We start from the raw sequence: 20,992 nt of genomic DNA on the forward strand, positions 1-20,992 counted from the left end.
TGTGTGTCTGTGTGTGTACACATGTGTTAGCTCTGCATATTCAATATCATCAAATCCGTTTCACTTATTTCTGATGAAAAGAGAAACTTGGATTTTCCGGGTCAGACAGCCAGAACAGCGGGCAGGGGGCAGAGGGCAGGGGAGGCAGAGTCTTGAGAAAAAGCTCGCCCGGGCAGCCCCACAGTGTGATGCCCACGGCCACTCGCGTGTGTGCTGGCTGCTGCGGGCTCCCGGCTCCCAGTACCGCCTGGGACTGACAGTGTCCAAACGCCAGCCTCCAACAACTGCAGCCTCTCCTCTGCGCTCCAAGGCAAATGGCTGCTCTCTCCTGGGCCTGGCCTTGTGGGAGCCGGCAAAAGCAAAACGGTCAACGGGATTCTATCAACTTCAGAACCTTCTGCACAGGCAAGTAATCCACAGTGAGGAAACAGCTGACAGGCTGGAAGAAAACGTCTACACGTGATTTATCCGGCAAAGGATTAAACCAAGGAATACAAAGAAGTCAAAACAAATTCAACAACAAACAATGCAGCTAAAGGATATGAACAGAGTCCTCAAAGGACAAAACACAAACAGCCAACAAATAGGTGAAAGCATGCTCAATAGACTAACCACCAGAGAGATGCAAAACCTCCAGGCCCTACCATCTCATACCATCTCGCTCTGGTCAGAATGGCTACTACCAAAATGGCGAGGACGCGGGGAACTCGGAGTCCCACACACCCCCGGAGGGGTGCAGAAGAGCAGAGCTGTTACAGAAAACCCAGAGCACAGTACAGAGGCCACGGGTAATGCACTTCCGGTTGTAGATGCAGCGCATGGAAGAGATACCTGTACTCCCCGCACACTGCACAGTGTGTCAGCTGGGGTGCGCAGCGGCTGCGTGGCTGCGTGGAGGTGGGGTGCACATACCCAATGGCACAGTGCTCAGCCACAGAAACAATGGAACCCTCACATCTGCAGCGAAGTGCACAGAACTGGAGACCCTTATGCCAAGCTAGACACAGAAGGCAACCTTTGGTTTTCTTTCCTATATGAGAGTTAAAAACAATAGTAACGACAATCTATGTGAAGGTAGGGCAGTGACTACCAGAGACTGTGATGGGGAGAGAGGGACAAGAGGAGGCTGGGCGATGGGTACCGAAACACATTCTGGGGCCCGCCTTCTGGTGTAGCAGGCAAAGCCGCTGCCGCCAACGCCAGCATCCCACATGGGCTCTGGTTCACGTCCTGGCTACTCCACTTCTAATCCAACTCCACGCTAATGGCCTGGGAAAGACGCAGAAGATGGCTCAAGTGCTTGGGCCCCTGCCACACATGTGGGAGATCCAGATGAAGCTCCTGGCTCCTGGCTTCAGACCAGCCCAGCTCCGGCAGTTGCAGCCATTTGGGGAGTGAACCAGCAGATAAAAGATCTCTCTCTCTCTGTGTGTGTGTGTGCATGCGTAAACTCTGTCTTTCAAATAAATAAAATTAAAAATGTTAAAATTAAAAAAAAAAAAAAAGGAATAGCACATTCTGGGGCAGGAACTGCGGCACTGCTTAGGACAACACGTCCCGTGTGGGAGTGCCTGGTTCAAGTCCTGGCCACTCCATGTGTACAGTCCAGCCTCCTGCTAATGCCCCTGCGAGGAAACAGATGATGGCCCAAGCACTCGAGTTCCCACTATCCGTGTGGAAGACCCAGATGGAGTTCCTGGCTCCTAGAGTCCAGGTGACCCAGCCTGGAATAGAACACCAACAGATAGAAGATTTCTCTCGCTCTGTCACTCTGCCTTTCAAGTAAATAAAGAAATACTTTAAAAGGTGCTTCCCAGTACAGGGGCGACCACGGCCCCCGACTCCCAGTGCAGCGCTGCCCGGTGAGGGGCGACCACAGCCCCCGACTCCCAGTGCAGCGCTGCCCGGTGAGGGGCGACCACGGCCCCCGACTCCCAGTGCAGCGCTGCCCGGTGAGGGGCGACCACGGCCCCCGACTCCCAGTGCAGCGCTGCCCGGTGAGGGGCGACCACGGCCCCAGACTCCCCAGTGAGGGGCGACCACGGCCCTCGACTCCCAGTGCAGCGCTGCCCGGTGAGGGGCGACCACGGCCCCAGACTCCCAGTGCAGTGCTGCCCGGTGAGGGGCGACCACGGCCCCAGACTCCCCAGTGAGGGGCGACCACGGCCCCAGACTCCCAGTGCAGTGCTGCCCAGTGAGGGGCGACCATGGCCCCCGACTCCCAGTGAGGGGCGACCACGGCCCCAGACTCCCCAGTGAGGGGCGACCACGGCCCCAGACTCCCAGTGCAGTGCTGCCCGGTGAGGGGCGACCACGGCCCCAGACTCCCAGTGAGGGGCGACCACGGCCCCAGACTCCCAGTGCAGTGCTGCCCGGTGAGGGGCGACCACGGCCCCAGACTCCCAGTGCAGCGCTGCCCGGTGAGGGGCGACCACGGCCCCAGACTCCCAGTGCAGTGCTGCCCGGTGAGGGGCGACCACGGCCCCCGACTCCCAGTGAGGGGCGACCACGGCCCCAGACTCCCAGTGCAGTGCTGCCCGGTGAGGGGCGACCACGGCCCCCGACTCCCAGTGAGGGGCGACCACGGCCCCAGACTCCCCAGTGAGGGGCGACCACGGCCCCAGACTCCCAGTGCAGTGCTGCCCGGTGAGGGGCGACCATGGCCCCCGACTCCCAGTGAGGGGCGACCACGGCCCCAGACTCCCCAGTGAGGGGCGACCACGGCCCCAGACTCCCAGTGCAGCGCTGCCCGGTGAGGGGCGACCACGGCCCCAGACTCCCAGTGCAGTGCTGCCCGGTGAGGGGCGACCACGGCCCCAGACTCCCAGTGAGGGGCGACCACGGCCCCAGACTCCCAGTGCAGCGCTGCCCGGTGAGGGGCGACCACGGCCCCAGACTCCCAGTGAGGGGCGACCACGGCCCCAGACTCCCAGTGCAGTGCTGCCCGGTGAGGGGCGACCACGGCCCCAGACTCCCAGTGAGGGGCGACCACGGCCCCAGACTCCCAGTGCAGCGCTGCCCGGTGAGGGGCGACCACGGCCCCAGACTCCCAGTGAGGGGCGACCACGGCCCCAGACTCCCAGTGCAGTGCTGCCCGGTGAGGGGCGACCACGGCCCCAGACTCCCAGTGAGGGGCGACCACGGCCCCAGACTCCCAGTGAGGGGCGACCACGGCCCCAGACTCCCAGTGCCGGAAGAACTGCAGCAGAGGAACAGCTGCAAATCCAGGACCTGAGCAGATGGCTGCTCGTCTGATCTGCTTATTCTGTACACCCACGTGTTGCACGCTAAACAGAAACTTTTTAAAAATAAAAAATATATAAAATAAAGCCATTTAGGCATTTACATTTGTGCATATGACTATTAAAATCTTCAGCCAAGAAAAATGATAAATTTCTATGTAAAATAAAAGTAAGTTTAAGCAGACCAACTTAGGCAAATGAAACCTTGTTAATCAACATAAAAGAGGAATTTCATCAAGGCAAGCATGTGGGGTGCACGGAGAAGGCACGGTTCAACAGCGCCGTGTGAGATGAGCTCTGTGTGGAGCATGGTGCGCCGGGCAGCCGGCCGGTCACAGGGCTCCGACCTGGTACCGGAGATGCATCTCGCCACCGGCACCAGGCACACCGGCTATTAGAGTCTGCTGGAGAATCTAACTCAGTAAGGTGACAGATGATGGCACCGCATCTGATCTGGGCAGAGGGACAGAAGAGGGAAGACGTGACATGCTCAAGAAAGGGTTAAGCTGAGGAGGACGCACGTTTGCATGAGGCTGAGAACACACGTGCTGGGCACGTGTGCCTTCTCCAGCGACTGCCAGCAACAAACCACTTCACTGCAGAAGGTGCTGGCCGGGGCCGCCGAGACGCCTTCACACGCTTGGCCACCTGCCATCAGCAACACTCAGCAGCCACCCTGAGCGTGGCGGGCGTGGTCATGCCGGCTGCCCACCTCTGCCCACTAACTCCTGGAGGCGTTGCCTCCTGAACACATGAGCCATGCTGCCAGAGGCCATGCTGACCCCACTCGGCTGTGCAGTTACACTTTGCTGTGTGCTTGTTTCTAAAGCAACAAATATTTCCACGTGACGGACTGGAGGCAGCCGCTTCTACTACACATCACGTCGGCCTCTGTGGCGAGCTCCGAGCTCCGGCAACACCTCCTACCTAATCTTGTAGTGAGTCTTCATGTGCTCCTTGAGCTCTGACGAGGTTCCAAACTCCTTCTTGCAGGCCTTGCAAGTGTGCACCCGGGTCCCGGCCAGCTCCTGCCGGTGCTCCTCCATGTGTATGGCCAGCTGGCTCTGCAGAGTGAACTCGTCCCCACACTCGGAACACATGAGGTTCTGCAAAGGAAAACGCCACCGATGAGCAGAGCAAGTATTCCAAAAGAACTGCTTCTCAAAGGACCGAGTATCACAAACGGCCTGTGCACAAATCACACTCCACCCATCAAAAACACAGCACTGTACACAAATCTGCGCATGCGCAACGCATTTCCTTACTGGGAGAAAACAGAACACTGGGAAGAGGAAAAGACGACGACACAGCATCTGGGCAAGGTGGATGCTCACTGCTGCTGGGTGACGGGCACCAGTCTACCTGCTCCAGGAAGACCTCAGAGGATGCCACAGATGGCTCAAGTTAGAGTGTAATGTCAGCTCATACCCGGAGTTAAACGGAGTCTTTCAGCTTGGTCTGCAGTGGGGTGGACTGTACCTCTGGAGAGTCAGACTGAGTGTGATGCCAGAGGGAGGGCCATGGACTCGGGGCAGAAACCAGTAACGCGAAATTCCTGATCACCCTTGATGTGTGAATCAGCAATATTCTGGATATGGTAGGTTTTTTGTTTTTTGTTTTTTGTTTTTTTTGACAGGCAGAGTGGACAGTGAGAGAGAGAGAGACAGAGAGAAAGGTCTTCCTTTGCCATTGGTTTACCCTCCAACGGCTGCTGCGGCCGGCGCACCGCGCTGATCCAATGGCAGGAGCCAGGTGCTTCTCCTGGTCTCCCATGGGGTGCAGGGCCCAAGCACTTGGGCCATCCTCCACTGCACTCCCTGGCCACAGCAGAGAGCTGGCCTGGAAGAGGGGCAACCGGGACAGAATCCGGTGCCCCGACTGGGACTAGAACCCGGTGTGCCGGCGCCGCAAGGCGGAGGATTAGCCTAGTGAGCCGCGGCGCTGGCCTGGATATGTTTTAATAACCGACACACACGACAAACTCGTTTCGCTTGTTTGGTGCCCTCCCTCTGTCTGGCTGTTCTCCACACGGCTCTGGAAACTCGACATCACGCGTGTTCCTGTCAGCAGGTGACACTGGTGCACAGATGCACAGCCTGCCAGTCACCTGCTGCATGGACCCAGGCGTGCCCCACGGCCCCTGGGAGGGCGCAGCAACACCTGCCCTCCCCCGTCATGAAGGCGTAAGAGGGGACGTTACAGCAGACAGCACGCAGTAAGTGCTCAATAACCACTTCAACTGTGACGCCACACACGCTCCCGTCCGTTCACCCTGAGGGTCCCCCACATAGTCCTTTCCGGAAACATCTTTCTCAACGAGCTGTGCCAGGTGAAAGGGGGCAGCTCTGTCAATAGATGCAACGCGTCATCTCCAAAGGACAGGCGAGCCACTGGCGCTGGCCTCACACCCTGCCCAGCGCCAGCTCGCCGGTGTCTCTGAACCCCATCACCCAAAGCCACTGCAGAGACACACGAGAAGGGACACACACGTCCAGGACCTGGGTCCCTGTACACCGGAACTGTTGTGTGGCTGCCGTGAGTCATGAACCACTCGGCTGCGTGCGACCTGACAGAAACTTTGTTCTAGAAAACTGATAGGAGGAAAAACCCATCTATCAAACGCACAATGCCTCTTTAAAATAAATACATAAACATGTACATCTGTACAACCTCTGCACTCTAGGGTGTGTCTGGCATGTGTAATCTGAAGAAAACATTTCTCCTTCACCAACAACCACCCTGTTACAGCTCCTGTCTTAATTACAGACTCAAACTTGACCCCACGCCCGCTGTCGCTGCTGTGGCTCGCCTCCATCTCCGACCCCCACACTTCATGACCAAGTGATCAGACTCACGTACTGCAGGACCCTGGGCCTGGAGCGCAGACTCAGGGGGGTCTGAGCAAAGGCCACTGCGGGATGGAGCCCCTCCCCGCCCTCCCGCCACAGCCAAGATGAAGCCACACCCCTGGGAAAGCTCTGTTTCAAATGCCCCCCGGCTTATGACGACTCTACCTACTTCCAATCCCTTCAGACCCTGTGCATCTAACCAGGGAGTAAAACTGCCAGGCCGTACCAGAGGATCAAGGAACCCCAATGACACAAGAGGAAGTGTTTGAGGCAGGGTGGACCATGCGCAGGATGCTGAGCGAGTGGCTCCGTCACTCCTCCAGCCCCGCACCCACGTCAACCTGACCCTCACAGCATGCTCACACATGCACCACGTCCACCTGACCCTCACCCCATCCTCCCACCCACACCACGTCCTCCTAACCTCTCACCCCATACTCCTACACCCACACCACGTCCACCTTACTCACCCCATCCCCCTACACCCACACCACGTCCACCTGACCCTCACCCCATCCTCCTACACCCACACCACATCCACCTGACCCTCACCCCATCCTCCTACACCCACACCACGTCCACCTGACCCTCACCCCATCCTCCTACACCCGCACCACGTCCACCTGACCCTCACCCCATCCTCCTACCAACACCACGTCCACCTGACCCTCACCCCGTCCTCCTACACCCGCACCACGTCCACCTGACCCTCACCCCATCCTCCTACACCCACACCACGTCCACCTGACCCTCACCCCATCCTCCTACACCCACACCACGTCCACCTGACCCTCACCCCATCCTCCTACACCCGCACCACGTCCACCTGACCCTCACCCCATCCTCCTACACCTACACCACGTCCACCTGACCCTCACTCCATCCTCCTACCCACACCACGTCCACCTGACCCTCACCCCATCCTCCTACACCCGCACCACGTCCACCTGACCCTCACCCCCTCCTCCTACACCCGCACCACGTCCACCTGACCCTCACGCTGTCCTCTCACATGCTAGGTCAGGGCTCCTCCTTTGGGAACTCCTCCCTCCGCCCCCACATTCTGTGTGAGTCTCTCTCTCCCCTGTCAATGAGGACAGCTGAGGACGGACTGCTAAGGCGCTGTTCAGTTCTCCAGTGCGATCACTGTTTTGTGATGAGAGAAAGTACTGTTGTTTGGGGAAACAAATCTTTCAAGTATTTAGCAGTGAAGTAATGTGATGTCTGGAACTCGTTTTAAAATTGTTCAGAAAAGCAGGGAAGGTGAGATTTCACAAATGTTAGCCATCAGTGAGTCTAAAAACTGTTGTGCAAATACTCATCCACCCATTCTTGCAACTCTGAAATCTGAACTTTCTAGTAAAACGTGAGGAGGATGTACCCTCCCCAGAGTCTCTGATGACAGATGATGACCTGGGCTTGTCTTCAAACCCCCAAATGCCAGCTGAAAATGAAATTAAACAACCTACCACCCAATTATCATTTGAGATGCATACCCAAAAAAACCAACACGACCTGGTAGGAAAGAGCCTGTAAAATCAATACACAAAATGCCTGCTCTTCTAGTAACAAATAATAAATAAACTACTGAAAGACCCCCTCAACCTACTTAAGAATGCATTTAATTGGTGTGCTGAGCACACAGAAACAAGACACTGCCCCGTGAGGCTTTGACACAGCACATTCCCACGAGGAACCAATATTGGAAACATGTTCAATTCCCTCCCCAAACAACTCCAAAATTTTATGCAATCAAAATAAAAATATCAGCTAAAAAGCTACACAAAATTCTGAAGTTCCCAGGTAATAAGCCAGGGAAGAGAAATAAGAGCACATAGACATTTGCCAATTATGATCGAGAGAAACAGTGGAGACACAGCAGAAGCAGATGGGAGCCCAGGCAAGGTGAGGGGAACGGGGCCCATGACACCGTGGGCACCACTGGTGTCTTCTGGCTTTCAAGGGAAGTTCATCTCCAGACCTTCAAACACTTAACCCCTGCCCTCACACCCCCGCCCAGGCTCTGTCTTTGTGCTCCTCTCCAGGGCGGTTCACTGGGAGCCTTGGATCCCAAGGCAAACTGGAAGAGGAAGAGGAGGGCCCACTTCATACCTGCCCCTGGGGCAGGGCGGGTAAGCCGCAGCCGGGCTCCTGCAGAGCAGTGTGTGAGGGCGCCGCCGCCCAGCAGAGAGCACCAGGGCTGGAAGTACCAGCAGAAGCCCCAGTGCTCAACGGGCTGCGGGCTGCCTTCTGTGTGCAGGGTCTGCACTAGAAGACGCAGTGAGACGCCAGCTAAATAACGTTAGAGCAGGAAGTCACAGGACCATAATCTATAAAGGAGTAGACTGAACATTTCAGTGCATGACGAGTTAAAAATATCTGCCAAGAGTGGACGCTGAGCCTGGCCCAAGCACATCGATGGCCTAGCCCTGGTCACTGAAGGCGTCTAGAGGGGTGGCAGCCAAGGGTGGAAGCTGAGCCTGGCCCAAGCACATCGATGGCCTAGCCCTGGTCACTGAAGGCGTCTAGAGGGGTGGCAGCCAAGGGTGGAAGCTGAGCCTAGCCTGAGCACATCGATGGCCTAGCCCTGGTCACGGAAGGCGTCCGGAGAGGTGGCAGCCAGCAATCAGGAGCTCTGCTTCTCTGCCTCTCCAATCTGTGTGTATAAAAACAGAGATGAGAGTTTGGCCACCTGTTAACATCTCATGTGAGAGTGCCTGCATTCCTGCCCCAGCTCTGCTCCCCGTTACAGCTTCCTTCTGATATACACCCAGGGAGGCAGCAGGGGATGGCTCAAGTATTTAGGCTCCTGCCTCCCCCTTGAGCAAAATGGACTGAGCACCCAGCTCCTGCCTTTGGCCTGGCCCAATCCTGGTTCTTACAGGTATCTGGGGAGTGAACCAGCAGATTGGAGAACAATCTCTCTCTCTCGCTCGCTCCCCCTTCCCCTATCCCTCCATCTCTGTCTTGCTCTCAAATACAATTTTTTTTAATTTTTAATAATCTATAATGAAAATATCTGCCAGAAAAAAATAACAAAGACCAAGAAAGAATTCCATCATAGAAGGCAGAAAATACTAACTCCCCAGGTATACAAAAATTTGCATAAATCTACAAGAGCAAGTCAGTAATATAAGTCCACTCACCCACCCTCCTCAAAAGCAAAGAAAACTGGAGCCAGTGTTGGGCACAGTGAGTTATGCTGCTGCCTGCAACACCCACATCCCAGGGGAGCACCAGCGAGTCCCGGCTGCTCCACTTCTAATCCAGCTCCCTGCTAATGCACCCAGGAAAGCAGCAGAAGATGGTCCAAGTGCTTGGGCCTCTGCACTCATGTGGGAGACCCAGAAGAAGCTCCTGGATCCTGGCTTAGGCCTGACTCAGCCCTGGCCCTTTTGGCCATTTAGGGAGTGAACCAGTGGATGGAAGACTTCTCTCTCCCTCCCTCCCTCCCTCTCTCTCTCTCTGCCTCTGCCTCTCTGTTAACTCCACCTTCCAAATAAATAAATAAGTATATCCTTAAGAAAAAAACCTAAAAGACAGAAAAATATTAATGGCTAAAAAATAAAGACATAGTAAATTTCACTCAAATAAATATAAAACAACAAAAATATACCATCTTACAATTATCAGATTGGGAAAGACAAGGTTTACAACAAGAATACTGAAGATTATATGAAGACTTGGGTATTTCCACGTACTATTTACTGGCTGGAGTATAAGCTGATAAAACCTCTTTGAAAAACAATTTAACAACCTCCAATTTTAAATTTGCATATCCTTTGTTCTAACAATTCCATCTCTAGAAATCAGTTGTCCACTTATATCCGCCCAGGGCGTCTTCATCCTCACACAAGTGACGTTGGTGGGGGGGCGGCTCCTCATCTGGTGAACTGTGCCTGCACACCTGTGCTCCTCACAGCTCTGTGGACACAAAGGGCCTGAAGCGCCCCTCTGACCCCAGACCAACATAACACACGGCGGGGGTCAATCAGAGGAGCCAGCTCTGTGATCCCAGCTCACACCCCTGAGACACACCGTGTTCCGAGGAAGAAAGGCAGTGAGCCACGTGGGCTGGATGAACGAAGGTGCAAAGGAGACTTGTATGAGCGTGAGACGCCCTGTCCTCCGGAGGACACAAAAGGACAAGTGGCTCCAGGAGGCTGCACCAAGTGCAGTGTGCACACTCTGCACTGCTTCCTGCCTGTGGGCACAGTGCGCTCACTGCAAACTAGTCTAACATTGCTACTGAACACAGTTCTGCTTTCCAAAAGTACAAGTACGGCCACTTCGGCACAGCACTGCAGTTGAAGGAGACGTGCGTTCCCACACGTGCGGGTCTGAATCAGCACGCACTTTCTAGAACAGAAGGTGGCGTTCCGTGAAGACCTGGGAAAAACGCTCATCCGCTGATTCACCAAATCCAACTGCAACAATCCACCCTAAGGAAGTAACGGAAGATGCACAAAAAGACTCGCATACATGGCTATGCTTCTCTAAGACTGAAAACAAACACACAGCTTCAGCGCTGAGAAATAAAGAAAAGGACTACACGTGACCCCAAGTCCACGTGCGTCACACTCGATGGGGAAGCACTCTTGACTGACAGGTGGAGAATAATGACTGCGGAAAACGGCACACTTAGGCTTTCAGACATTAAAAACCAGCACAGAAAGCAGGTACAGAAAAAGTCTGCAGGAGCCCATGCGTTCTCTCCACATGTGGTGATTATAGAAGATTTAAAAAAAGTTCTTGACTTGACTATACAGCCATGGCGTCCAACAGATGTTGTGACGCATGCATACAGGTGCACTGGCTGGAGCAGGGTGTTTAACATACCGGTGGTGAGAACATGAAACCTCGGCAGTGTGCACACTCGTGAGGCCCTGCTAACTGCACCTCCGGCACAGGACAGACCTGCGCAGACTGCTCCTGCCCAGCCGGAGCTCCGCCTCCAGCCGCACCCCCAGCTGTGCCAGCTGCAGCCCCCGCCACGGGGATTCCACACGCCTTTGACTCTACCATTTTCCAAAATAAACATGAACTGCTGATCTAGTAAGATTGCAAAATACAAAAATAAGATTATTTAAAAACAAAAATTAAAGGCACTTACAAAAATGGACGCAGACCCCCATAGAAAATACAAACTTGATTTTTAGGATATAAATTTTATCTCTGCAATGGAAATACTGTAGGTACTTCTGTGCTTCAGGAAGAAAACGTACCAGGTCATGATCAGTGACTATCTCAGAAACAGGGCTGACTTTACCTCCTGGCTCTCACTCTTCCTACGCTCCACAGGAACAGTCTGGGATGGGAAGTGGAAGAGTGTGCACAGCTTGAAAGCTACAGCCACTCGCACTTCAAATCAGACACCCACCCCAGCACAGGCACCCGCCGTCCTGAACTCTGCCCAGGACCCTGTGCCTGGAGCCTTTCAGAACCGTCCCCTGCTTTGGCCATCAACACCTTCTTCTCTGCCCCGGACGCCCACCCGACAAGGCACCCAGGAGCCAGCGACAACATTCCATCGTCTTCAAGGGGGAAAAAGTACTTTTAGCCACCATGGAATCCTACATAAGTTCATCCCTGTTTGAAGAAGGGGGCTTGGGGAGGCAGGCTTTGGTGTAGCAGTTAAGACATCACTCGGGACATCGGCAAGGTAGATTGCCCGGGTTCAAGTCCAGGTTCCACTCTCAATCCCAGCTTCCTACTATGTGCCTCCCAGGAGGCACCAGGTGACGGCTCAAGTAGTTGGGGCCCTGCGAGCCCTGTGGAAAATCTGGACTGAGCTCCTGGCTCCTGGCTTCGGCCTGCCCTGGATGTTAGATATTTTGGGAGTCAACCACTAGATGTAAGATCTCTGTGTCCATCTGTCTGTCTCTGTCTCGCTTCCATAAAATAAATTTTAAAAAATTAAAGAAGGGGGTGGAGATAGGGATAGCTTCTGCTCGTGTGGACCTACTTCATGTGGACCTACTTTATTTATTTATTTTTTTTAAGATTTCTGCATTTATTTGAGAGGCAGAATTACACAGAGAGAGAAAGAGAGACAGAGAGAGAGAGAGAGATCTTCCATCCACTGGTCCACTCCCCAATTGGCTGCAACAGCCAGAGCTACGCTGATCCGAAGCCAGGAGTTTCTTCTGGGTCTCCCACGTCGGTGCAGGGGCCCAAGGACTTGGGCCATCTGCTGCTTTTCCGGGCCATAGCAGAGAGCTGGATCGGAAGTGGAACAGCCAGGACTTGAACCGGCGCCCCTATGGGATGCCAGCACTGCAGGCAGTGGCTTTACCCACTACACCACAGCACTGGCCCCATACTTGATTTTTACAAAGATTTATTTATTATTTGCTTGAAAGCAGAGTGATAAAGAGAGAGACAGAGAAATAAAGAAATCTTCCATCTGCTGGTCCACTCCCCAAATGACCACAACAGCCAAGGCTATACCAGGATTCAGCCAGGAGCCAGGAGCCGGGAACTGCGTATGGGTCTCCCACACGGGCGGCGGGGGCTCAAGTGGGCCATCTCGTTGCCTTCCCAGGCACATCAGCAGGAAGCTGGATCAGAGGCAGAGCAGCCGGGACATGAACCAGTGCTCTGACATGCAACGCCAGCTTCATTAACCTGCTGCAACATGCGGCCGGCCCCTCACGAGGACATGCAAACATACTACCTTTAAAAGGTCTCTCCCCTACTACTGACAGAGCCAGGAAATAAGACATTTTACTGGTGAACCAGAGATTTGCCGAGGCAAATGTAATGGTCATTAGATCCCTGACAGCTGGTTCACACCTAACTACCAATCAGATGCGTGTTCACACTCACGGCAGAGCACAGGGAAACGGTCACGATACCTCTTCCTTCTCGTGCAGCATAATGTGCGCCTTGAGACTAGCCACTCTGGAGAACTTCTTGTTACAGACGGGGCAGGCGGGGTCCTCCCCATTGTGGGTGCATTTGTGCAGTGTCAGGTTGAATTCAACATTGAATGTTTGGGGACACTGGTCACAGCGATGTGGCTATGTGGAGAGAAAAGTAAAGAAGCCCTGAAATACAACTGTCCCACACGCGTGCTCAATAACTGCTCCTAGAACATCAGCAAGTAGCACAGCCTGCAGCCGGTCTCCCGAAAAACCTGGGAAGCCTGCCCTGGACCTCAAGTCCGCGTGTCCTAAGCAGACACGGCAGAGGCAGGCCGTGTTCTCGAGCACACGCGGTGTCTCGGGCAAGGGGGCCCCGGCAGACACAGGACAGACTTCCGCTCCCTGGGGGTTTTTCCTCTGACCCACTCACTCTCGGAAACCAAACCACTTCAAGTAACTGAAGTCATCAGACCCACTTTTTCTATATTTGAACAGAGTTGCTTATGTCAGCCCCAAATTTTCCCAGGCTGGGAGGGATCCTGCCTCTGACTTGAAGGCCCAGAGCCTGGTGAGGGCCAGTCCTGATTTGGGATTATCAGCCTGGCAGGAGAACGCCACCCATGGGCCCAGTGCTGGCGCTCCGTAGTTACAGCTGCAGCTCCGCCAGATGGCTGAAAGCCAACCCAGAGAGCTCCCGGCTTCCAGGGCACCTATTCGGGGAAAAAGCCAGCAAGCGCTCTTAACTGCCACTTTCCCTGACCACCCCATTACGACACCAAAGTTCTTGACAGACTCCACACGGGGCCCCACGGGATAGGGCTCGATGGTCTGCTGGGGCTCCTGCCGCTCCCCGCACACCCACGCCTTCCACAAGACCACCGCACAGCCAAGACCACGCAGGGCGAAACTCCCTGCTGGAGAAAACCCTTCAAAATACACCAGCAGTCAAAGCTACCAAAAAATTGGACTTTTAAAGAATTTCTCTGTGCACACATAATGACTTCAATGCACACTGATTCCCTAGAACAGGCTCTCAGAAACAAGCAAAAATGCCAAACTACGTATACGGTACCCAGGCTGTACGACTGAGGAGCCTAATGCACGAGAGAGATTTCGACTGTGCTGACTGAGCCGACGCTGTCCGAGGCTCGCAGCCCGGGCCTCCCTCGGGGAATACATACCTTGTCATTTCGCTCGTGACCCCTCATGTGGCGCTGGAACTGGGACTCTTTGGGGAAAGACAGCAGACAGATCTCACACTTGTGGAAGTTTGGGACTGGCTCGTCATAATTAGTGTTCTCTGCATTCAATGTTAAAACTCCATCTACAAAATCGCATAGGTATAGACAATGAATACCGTTGTTATTCTGATCCCATCAATGAAACTAAATTCTGTGGCTATTATTTAGAAACCAAATATCACATGAAGTTAATGATATGCAGAACTTTTTAAATGAACATGTTTTACAGTTAGAAATGAGAACTGTTCAGGTGATGGAGATCTGGGAAAAGAGAATTCTAAATCCTTGTAGGTGGGATGTTTGGAAACCAGTGGTTGGATTCCTGAAACTGGACAGCCACCCACCCACATGCAATGGCGTATACCCCCACGCCCCTGCACACACACCCTTATACAAACACCTGCACAAGCTCACACACAGGCTCACATGCACACATGTACACCACACATACAAGCAGACACACCTGCAAAAACACACTCCCCCATATACACACATGCACATACCTGTGCAAGCTCCACACATACATGCAGACACACCTACACACATACACACACACACACACGCATGCGCACACCATGACCTAGCTTCTCAGGGTTATTTCACTACAAGACACAGAGTTTTCACCTAGTCACTTGGAAAAGTCATTGAAAATACACAGATTCACAAACCATTCAGCAAACATAGAAAAGCCTTTATAGGCTAACTCACTAATTCAGTCTATCTCAGAAAATGGGTGCAAAGCAAGATTAAGCAAAAAACAAACTAACACACTCCTGTGGCCTCCCATGGCTTGGGAGACGAGGGGCTGCAGTGCCTTGACCAGTCCTCAGTGTCCACAAACTCATCCCAGGAAACCTCCCTAAACACACAGGTGTTCTCAAATACGGACCAGTACAACAGCTAACGTCATGACTGAAGAATCTCAGGATTCGTCAAGAACACCATCAAGGGCCCTGAGTACCCACGATTCGCTAAGTGAACAACTGGCTGCACACATGCAGCTCACCTAATCTATAAGGATTAGACATGCTCACACACAAACCCTCGGGTTAATCAATCCACAGACACCCGGGTCCGCTCAGGAGCAGCACAGCCACGGGAAGCTCCCTCCACCAGGCTGGGGCTGTCAGCCCGTGGCCGGCTCACCTACAACCCAGCGCCCACGAGCAGGGACCGCGAGCTGCACAGAGCGAGTCGGACAACTCAGTAGCTGGTGTCCTAACCTACGGCCAAGTACAGCGCAGAAAGAGCGCCTCTACCCAGCTTCTAAAGTGCGAGATGGAGCCGCGATTTCGGCACAGAGGAAAGCAAGGCTCACAGCCTCTGTGCTAGCACTCCTCAACACGACCCCGCACGAGAAGCCACTTAATTAACAAACGGAAACCGGCAATTCTAACTAAAGTGTGCCTAGAGGAGAAAAACAAAGGTACTGTAGCTTCCACGTGGAGCCTGATTTTAAACCCCAGGGGCCCACACTGGGGCACAGTGCCAGCATCCCACTGGAGTCCTGGCTGCTCCGCCTCTGATCCAGCTTCCTGACAATGCCCCCACAGAGACCCCGATGCAGTTCCTGGCTCCTGGTAGCAGTCAGGCCTAGTCCAGGTCATTGCTGCCATTTGGAGAGTGACCCAGTGGACTGAAGATCTCTCTGTCTCTGTCACTCTGCCTTTCAAATAAATAAATTAATCTTTTACATATAAAAAAGAACAAATTATTAAAAAAAAAAAAAACAAAGCAACTGTGACTTTCTCTCCTGCACCCACTGCTGCAAGGCACCCTCTCTAACCAGGAGGCCCGGCCCCCCCGAAGCCCCTCCCACTAGACTAAGTGGCCTCCAGATTCAACATGGCGCCTCCTTTTCATCCTCTCAATCTGCTCTCTCTGAGCGGTGTCCTCGGCCTCCAAACCACACCTTCAAGTTCATGGGTATTTTCCCCAAGAGCATCTGTGGTCCAGCAAACGGGCCCATCCTGGGATAAAGACTCTAACCCCACAAGAGGTCACGGAGGGGCTGCTGGTAAGCCATGTGCCCTGCTCTGCGTCTGGCACAGGTCCACTCTGCTGGGGTCTCCGCCTTATAGCCAAGAGATTCTTCAGTGCCCAGTGAGCCAGGAAGGGTGTGATCAGGTGCATGGCCACCCAATGGGCCAGCCCGGCTAAGGGCAGCTGCTTTTGAAAGTAGAACTTCCTGTAGGATTTCTGGAAGTAGACATGTATCATGTCTCCCAGGGCAGAGCAGACACACACACACACACACAGGCCAGAACAGGCACTCACAGGCATTCACATACGCGTATGAAGACACATCCAGACCAGAACAGGTACTCAAACACGTGCACACACACACCTAGACCAGAACAGGCACAAACTCACACACACCTAGACCACGACAGGTACTCACACACATGCACACACACCTAGGCCAGGACAGGTACTCACACATGCACACACACCTAGACCACAACAGGTACTCTCACACACACACACCTAGACCAGACAGGTACTCACACACGTGCATGCACACACCTAGACCAGACAGGTACTCACACACGTGCATGCACACACCTAGACCAGATAGGTACTCACACACGTGCATGCACACATAGACCAAAAAGGTAATCACACATCTGCAGACACACCTAGACCAGACAGGTACTCACACATGTGCACACACACACCTAGACCAGGACAGGCACTCACACACATGCACACATACACCTAGACCAGAACAGGTACTCACACATGTGAACACACACACCTAGACCAGGACAGGTACTCACACACGTGCACACACACACACCTAGACCAGACAGGTACTCACACATGCACACACACCTAGACCACAAGAGGTACTCACACACGTGCACACACACACACCTAGACCAGGTACTCACACATGCACACACACCTAGACCAGACAGGTACTCACACACATGCACACACACACACCTAGACCAGACAGGTACTCACACACATGCACACACACACCTAGACCAGACAGGTACTCACACACGTGCACACGCACACCTAGACCACGACAGGTACTCACACACATGCATGCACACACCTAGACCACAAGAGGTACTCACACACGTGCACACACACACCTAGACCAGACAGGTACTCACACACGTGCACACACACACCTAGACCAGACAGGTACTCACACACATGCACACACACACACCTAGACCAGACAGGTACTCACACACGTGCACACGCACACCTAGACCACGACAGGTACTCACACACGGGCATGCACACACACCTAGACCACAACAGGTACTCTCACACACACACACCTAGACCAGACAGATACACACGGGCATGCACACACCTAGACCAGACAGGTACTCACACACGTGCACACACACACCTAGACCAGAACAGGTACTCACACACATGCATGCACACACCTAGACCACAAGAGGTACTCACACACGTGCACACACACACCTAGACCAGACAGGTACTCACACACGTGCACACACACACCTAGACCAGGACAGGTACTCACACACGTGCACACATACACCTAGACCAGAACAGGTACTCACACACATGCACACATACACCTAGACCACGACAGGTACTCACACATATGCACACACACCTAGACCACAACAGGTACTCACACACACACACACCTAGACCAGGACAGGTACTCACACATGTGCACACACACACCTAGACCAGACAGGTATTCACACACGTGCACACACACACCTAGATCAGACAGGTACTCTCACACACACACACGTAGACCAGACAGGTACTCACACACGTGCATGCACAGACCTAGACCAGGACAGGTACTCACACATGCACACACACACACCTAGACCAGGACAGGCACGAACTCACACATACACACCTCTAAACCAGAACAGGTACTCACAGACATGCACACACATACACACCTCTAAACCAGAACAGGTACTCACACACATACCTAGACCAGAACAGGTACTCACACAACGTGCACACACACTTATACCAGACAGGTACTCACACACGTGCATGCACACAGCTAGACCAGACAGGTACTCACACATGCACACACACACACCCAGACCAGAACAGTTATTCTCACATCCACACACACCCATACATCCACACACATCCTCTAAGCATGGGGCTACCCGCACTTATCCATAACCAAAGCTAAGAGCTCCAGTGATCTGCAGCCACGTGCTTGTGCCGCTGGAGAAGACAGGGGAACCCTGTGAGGGTCCCAGGTGCAGCACGCTCAGGCAACTTATGCAACGCAAACACCTTACACATAAACACACGACCACCACTCACTGCCATCAGTCACCCTTTCTGCCACCCCAAACTCTCAATCCACTATCCAAATCAAACAAAAACTGACATTACAGGAATGCGTCTGAACAGCTCTGCCAGTCCTGAGGAAAGCAGTCTGAAGTCTAGTTTCAAAATCAATTTAAGTCCTCGTGTAAATACATTCTAAATAGCGTATAATAACTGTCCACCACCTCAAAAATAACAAACCCATCTCAGAGTTGTGACAAATAAAGAATGATTCCAGATGGCACAGGGACAGCAGCCCCCAGCAACTGAGGGCCACGGCCATCTCTAGCCCTCACGCTTGCCGGCCAACGCCCCGTCAGCCCCTGACCATGCTGTCCAGTGTCTACACCCAGGCTTGCTCTGTCAGGGCACGGACTACAGGCGCAATCTCCAAACTCCTCCTCCTCATCCCCCCAGATCAAGCGCAGCCAAGCAGGCTCACCAGCCAAGTCCTAACAGCCAAGGCCTGCCATTCGTCTCTGTCTGCAGAGCCTATGTCGTGTGCCGTTCTCTTACACAAAATGCCTCTCCGGGATCCGCGGCCAAGTTCCAGCCAGCCCCACTGCATTATTGCATGCCAATGCCTCATGCACCCACTTCAATCTCTGCCACGCGTGTAGCCCCATGAAGTACTTTCAACACTAAAATGAGACACACGTCAGGTTGTTCCTAAAGTAACTCTAACCCCCAAACCATTCGTTTGATTTTATGTTTTGAATTAAAAACTTTCTAAAATACAGCTGACCTCCCTGTGTGCTCCCAGTGCCCACTGCCTGCCACCTTGCATTCCCCATGCTGGCACGGCCAGGCCCCGGCCCCGGTGCCCTGTCCACAGCACTCCCTGGACACCCTGGATACTCTCTGCCACTCTTTGTCCTGTTACTAACTCCTTTCTCCTCCAGGTTTTCCTCTGTGCTGCTGCTCTGCCCGCAAGGGCCAGCGTTCAGGTTCCCACACAGTGGGGGCCCCCGCCCAACGCTTCCCACAGCATGCCAGTGTCTCCAGGGCCTTCATGACCTGACAACCTCTGCCCAGCCACCTGAAGCCCCCACGGCCCATCAACACAGCTCCTACTTAGACTCCCGACTCACGGCCTGCCCCTCAGAACCACGCAAGGCGGGTGGTCGGTTCCCCAGCCGTAGCTGGGTCTGCTCACTCTCGGCCTGTACAGGTATGCAAGCTGCTCCCAGGAGCCAGCCTCAACGTGTCTGTGCTCTTTTCTCTGCAGGATCTCTCTCGGAAAACCAAATGCCCTGACTGGGTCTTGAGCACGCCTTAAGCACCTCGTTCCTCTGGGCAGAACACCCACCTGTCAAGCCCAAAGCACCTGACCCAGACATGTATGGAAAGCCAAGGAGTCTCCCTCTTTCTGTGTTATCTCCTCAAATACCTGCATGCTGGAAATGAAACGTAACTCACAAGGAAAACAACCCCTGGCATTGTGGCACAGTGGGTTCAGCCACTGCTTTCGATGACAGCATCCCATATCACAAGGCCAGTTTGAGTCCCAGCTACTCCACTTCTAATCCAGCTCCCTGCTAATGTGCCTGGAAAGCAGAGGAGGACAACTCCAGCACTTGGGCCCCTGCACCCACGTGGGAGACCTGTATAGACTTCCTGGCTCCTGGCTTTGGCCTGGCTCAGTCCTGGCCATTACAGCTATTTCAGGAGTGAACCAGCAGATGTAAGACTCTTTCTGTCACTCTGCTTTTCAAATCAATCAAGCAATAAGAAAAACAAGCCCCCAAATGCATTCCATGGAAAGTGGTTACCATGTCTTTAAATGAGAGGTGGGGGAGGGGAGGGGCAGAGATAGGCTGCAGAGCATACAGTTTCCTGTAAAACTGCAGAATAAGACAATCACACGGGCTTCCTGTATAGAAACCAACTCACCCATCTGGACGGCAGGCGCTATGAAGGGACTCGTATAATTAGCGTACTAACTGAATCATGAGCCGCGATCACGCACTGCCCATTCAGAAGAAGCTCAGGGAAGAAGTCAAGCTGAACTCCAGGGGACTCGGCCCAGGGAAGCCAGGTGCCGGCGGTGGCCCCAGGGCTCGTTTTCAGCTCAGAAGCGGAAGCTCCCTCAGCTGAGGGCACCCAATGTCCAGACGGCGACGGGCATGGACTTTAACGTCGTGTACGCCTAGGGCCGTGTATGAACACACTCAGTCGGGAGCCACGCCGCAGCGCCCCGTGTGTCAGATGAGAGAGGCGGTTCAATGACAATTGTGTCCTGAAGCGGTGGTGTTCTCCATGCCACATGAGGTCAAACAGGCCTGCAGCACAGGGAAGAAGCCGGGTTAGACCCAGCGCACGCCCTCAGCACGTGGGCAAAGTGCTTCCCGGGTACGGAGGTGCCGCCAGCAGGTGCACACTCAAAGCCGCTGTGCCATCTCCCAGGCTGTGCAGCCAGCGCCCCAGTCACGCCGCGGTGGCTGATTCACCCTCGCCAACTCTAAAAGGAGCATCAATTCCTT

General features: G+C 53.8%; 1 protein-coding gene across 12 annotated transcripts in view; it reads right to left on the bottom strand.

Annotated features, from left to right (window-relative positions):
* The window catches only part of ZNF236 (zinc finger protein 236), a 103,788-nt gene that overhangs the window by 74,930 nt on the left and 7,866 nt on the right, over positions 1 to 20,992 (bottom strand). For 8 of the 12 annotated variants that reach the window (XR_011379153.1, XR_016213834.1, XM_051838587.3 and 5 more), the window contains 3 exons: positions 14,139 to 14,281; positions 12,949 to 13,113; positions 4,170 to 4,348 (listed from right to left, as the gene is read on the bottom strand). Coding sequence is in view for 9 of the 12 variants with exons in the window: in XM_051838587.3 (XP_051694547.1) it covers positions 4,170 to 4,348; positions 12,949 to 13,113; positions 14,139 to 14,281 (487 nt within the window). In the remaining 3 variants the exon portion in view is untranslated. Of the gene's footprint in view, positions 1 to 4,169; positions 4,349 to 8,203; positions 8,748 to 12,948; positions 13,114 to 14,138; positions 14,282 to 20,402; positions 20,792 to 20,992 lie in introns of those variants that run through there. The other 4 variants (XM_089304951.1, XM_051838589.3, XM_089304953.1 and 1 more) reach the window with 3 other exon arrangements.

The sequence above is a fragment of the Oryctolagus cuniculus genome, chromosome 10 (genome assembly GCF_051225735.1).
Source record: "Oryctolagus cuniculus isolate XC-2025 breed Fujian yellow rabbit chromosome 10, ASM5122573v1, whole genome shotgun sequence".
In the NCBI taxonomy this organism is placed as follows: Eukaryota; Metazoa; Chordata; class Mammalia; order Lagomorpha; family Leporidae; genus Oryctolagus; species Oryctolagus cuniculus.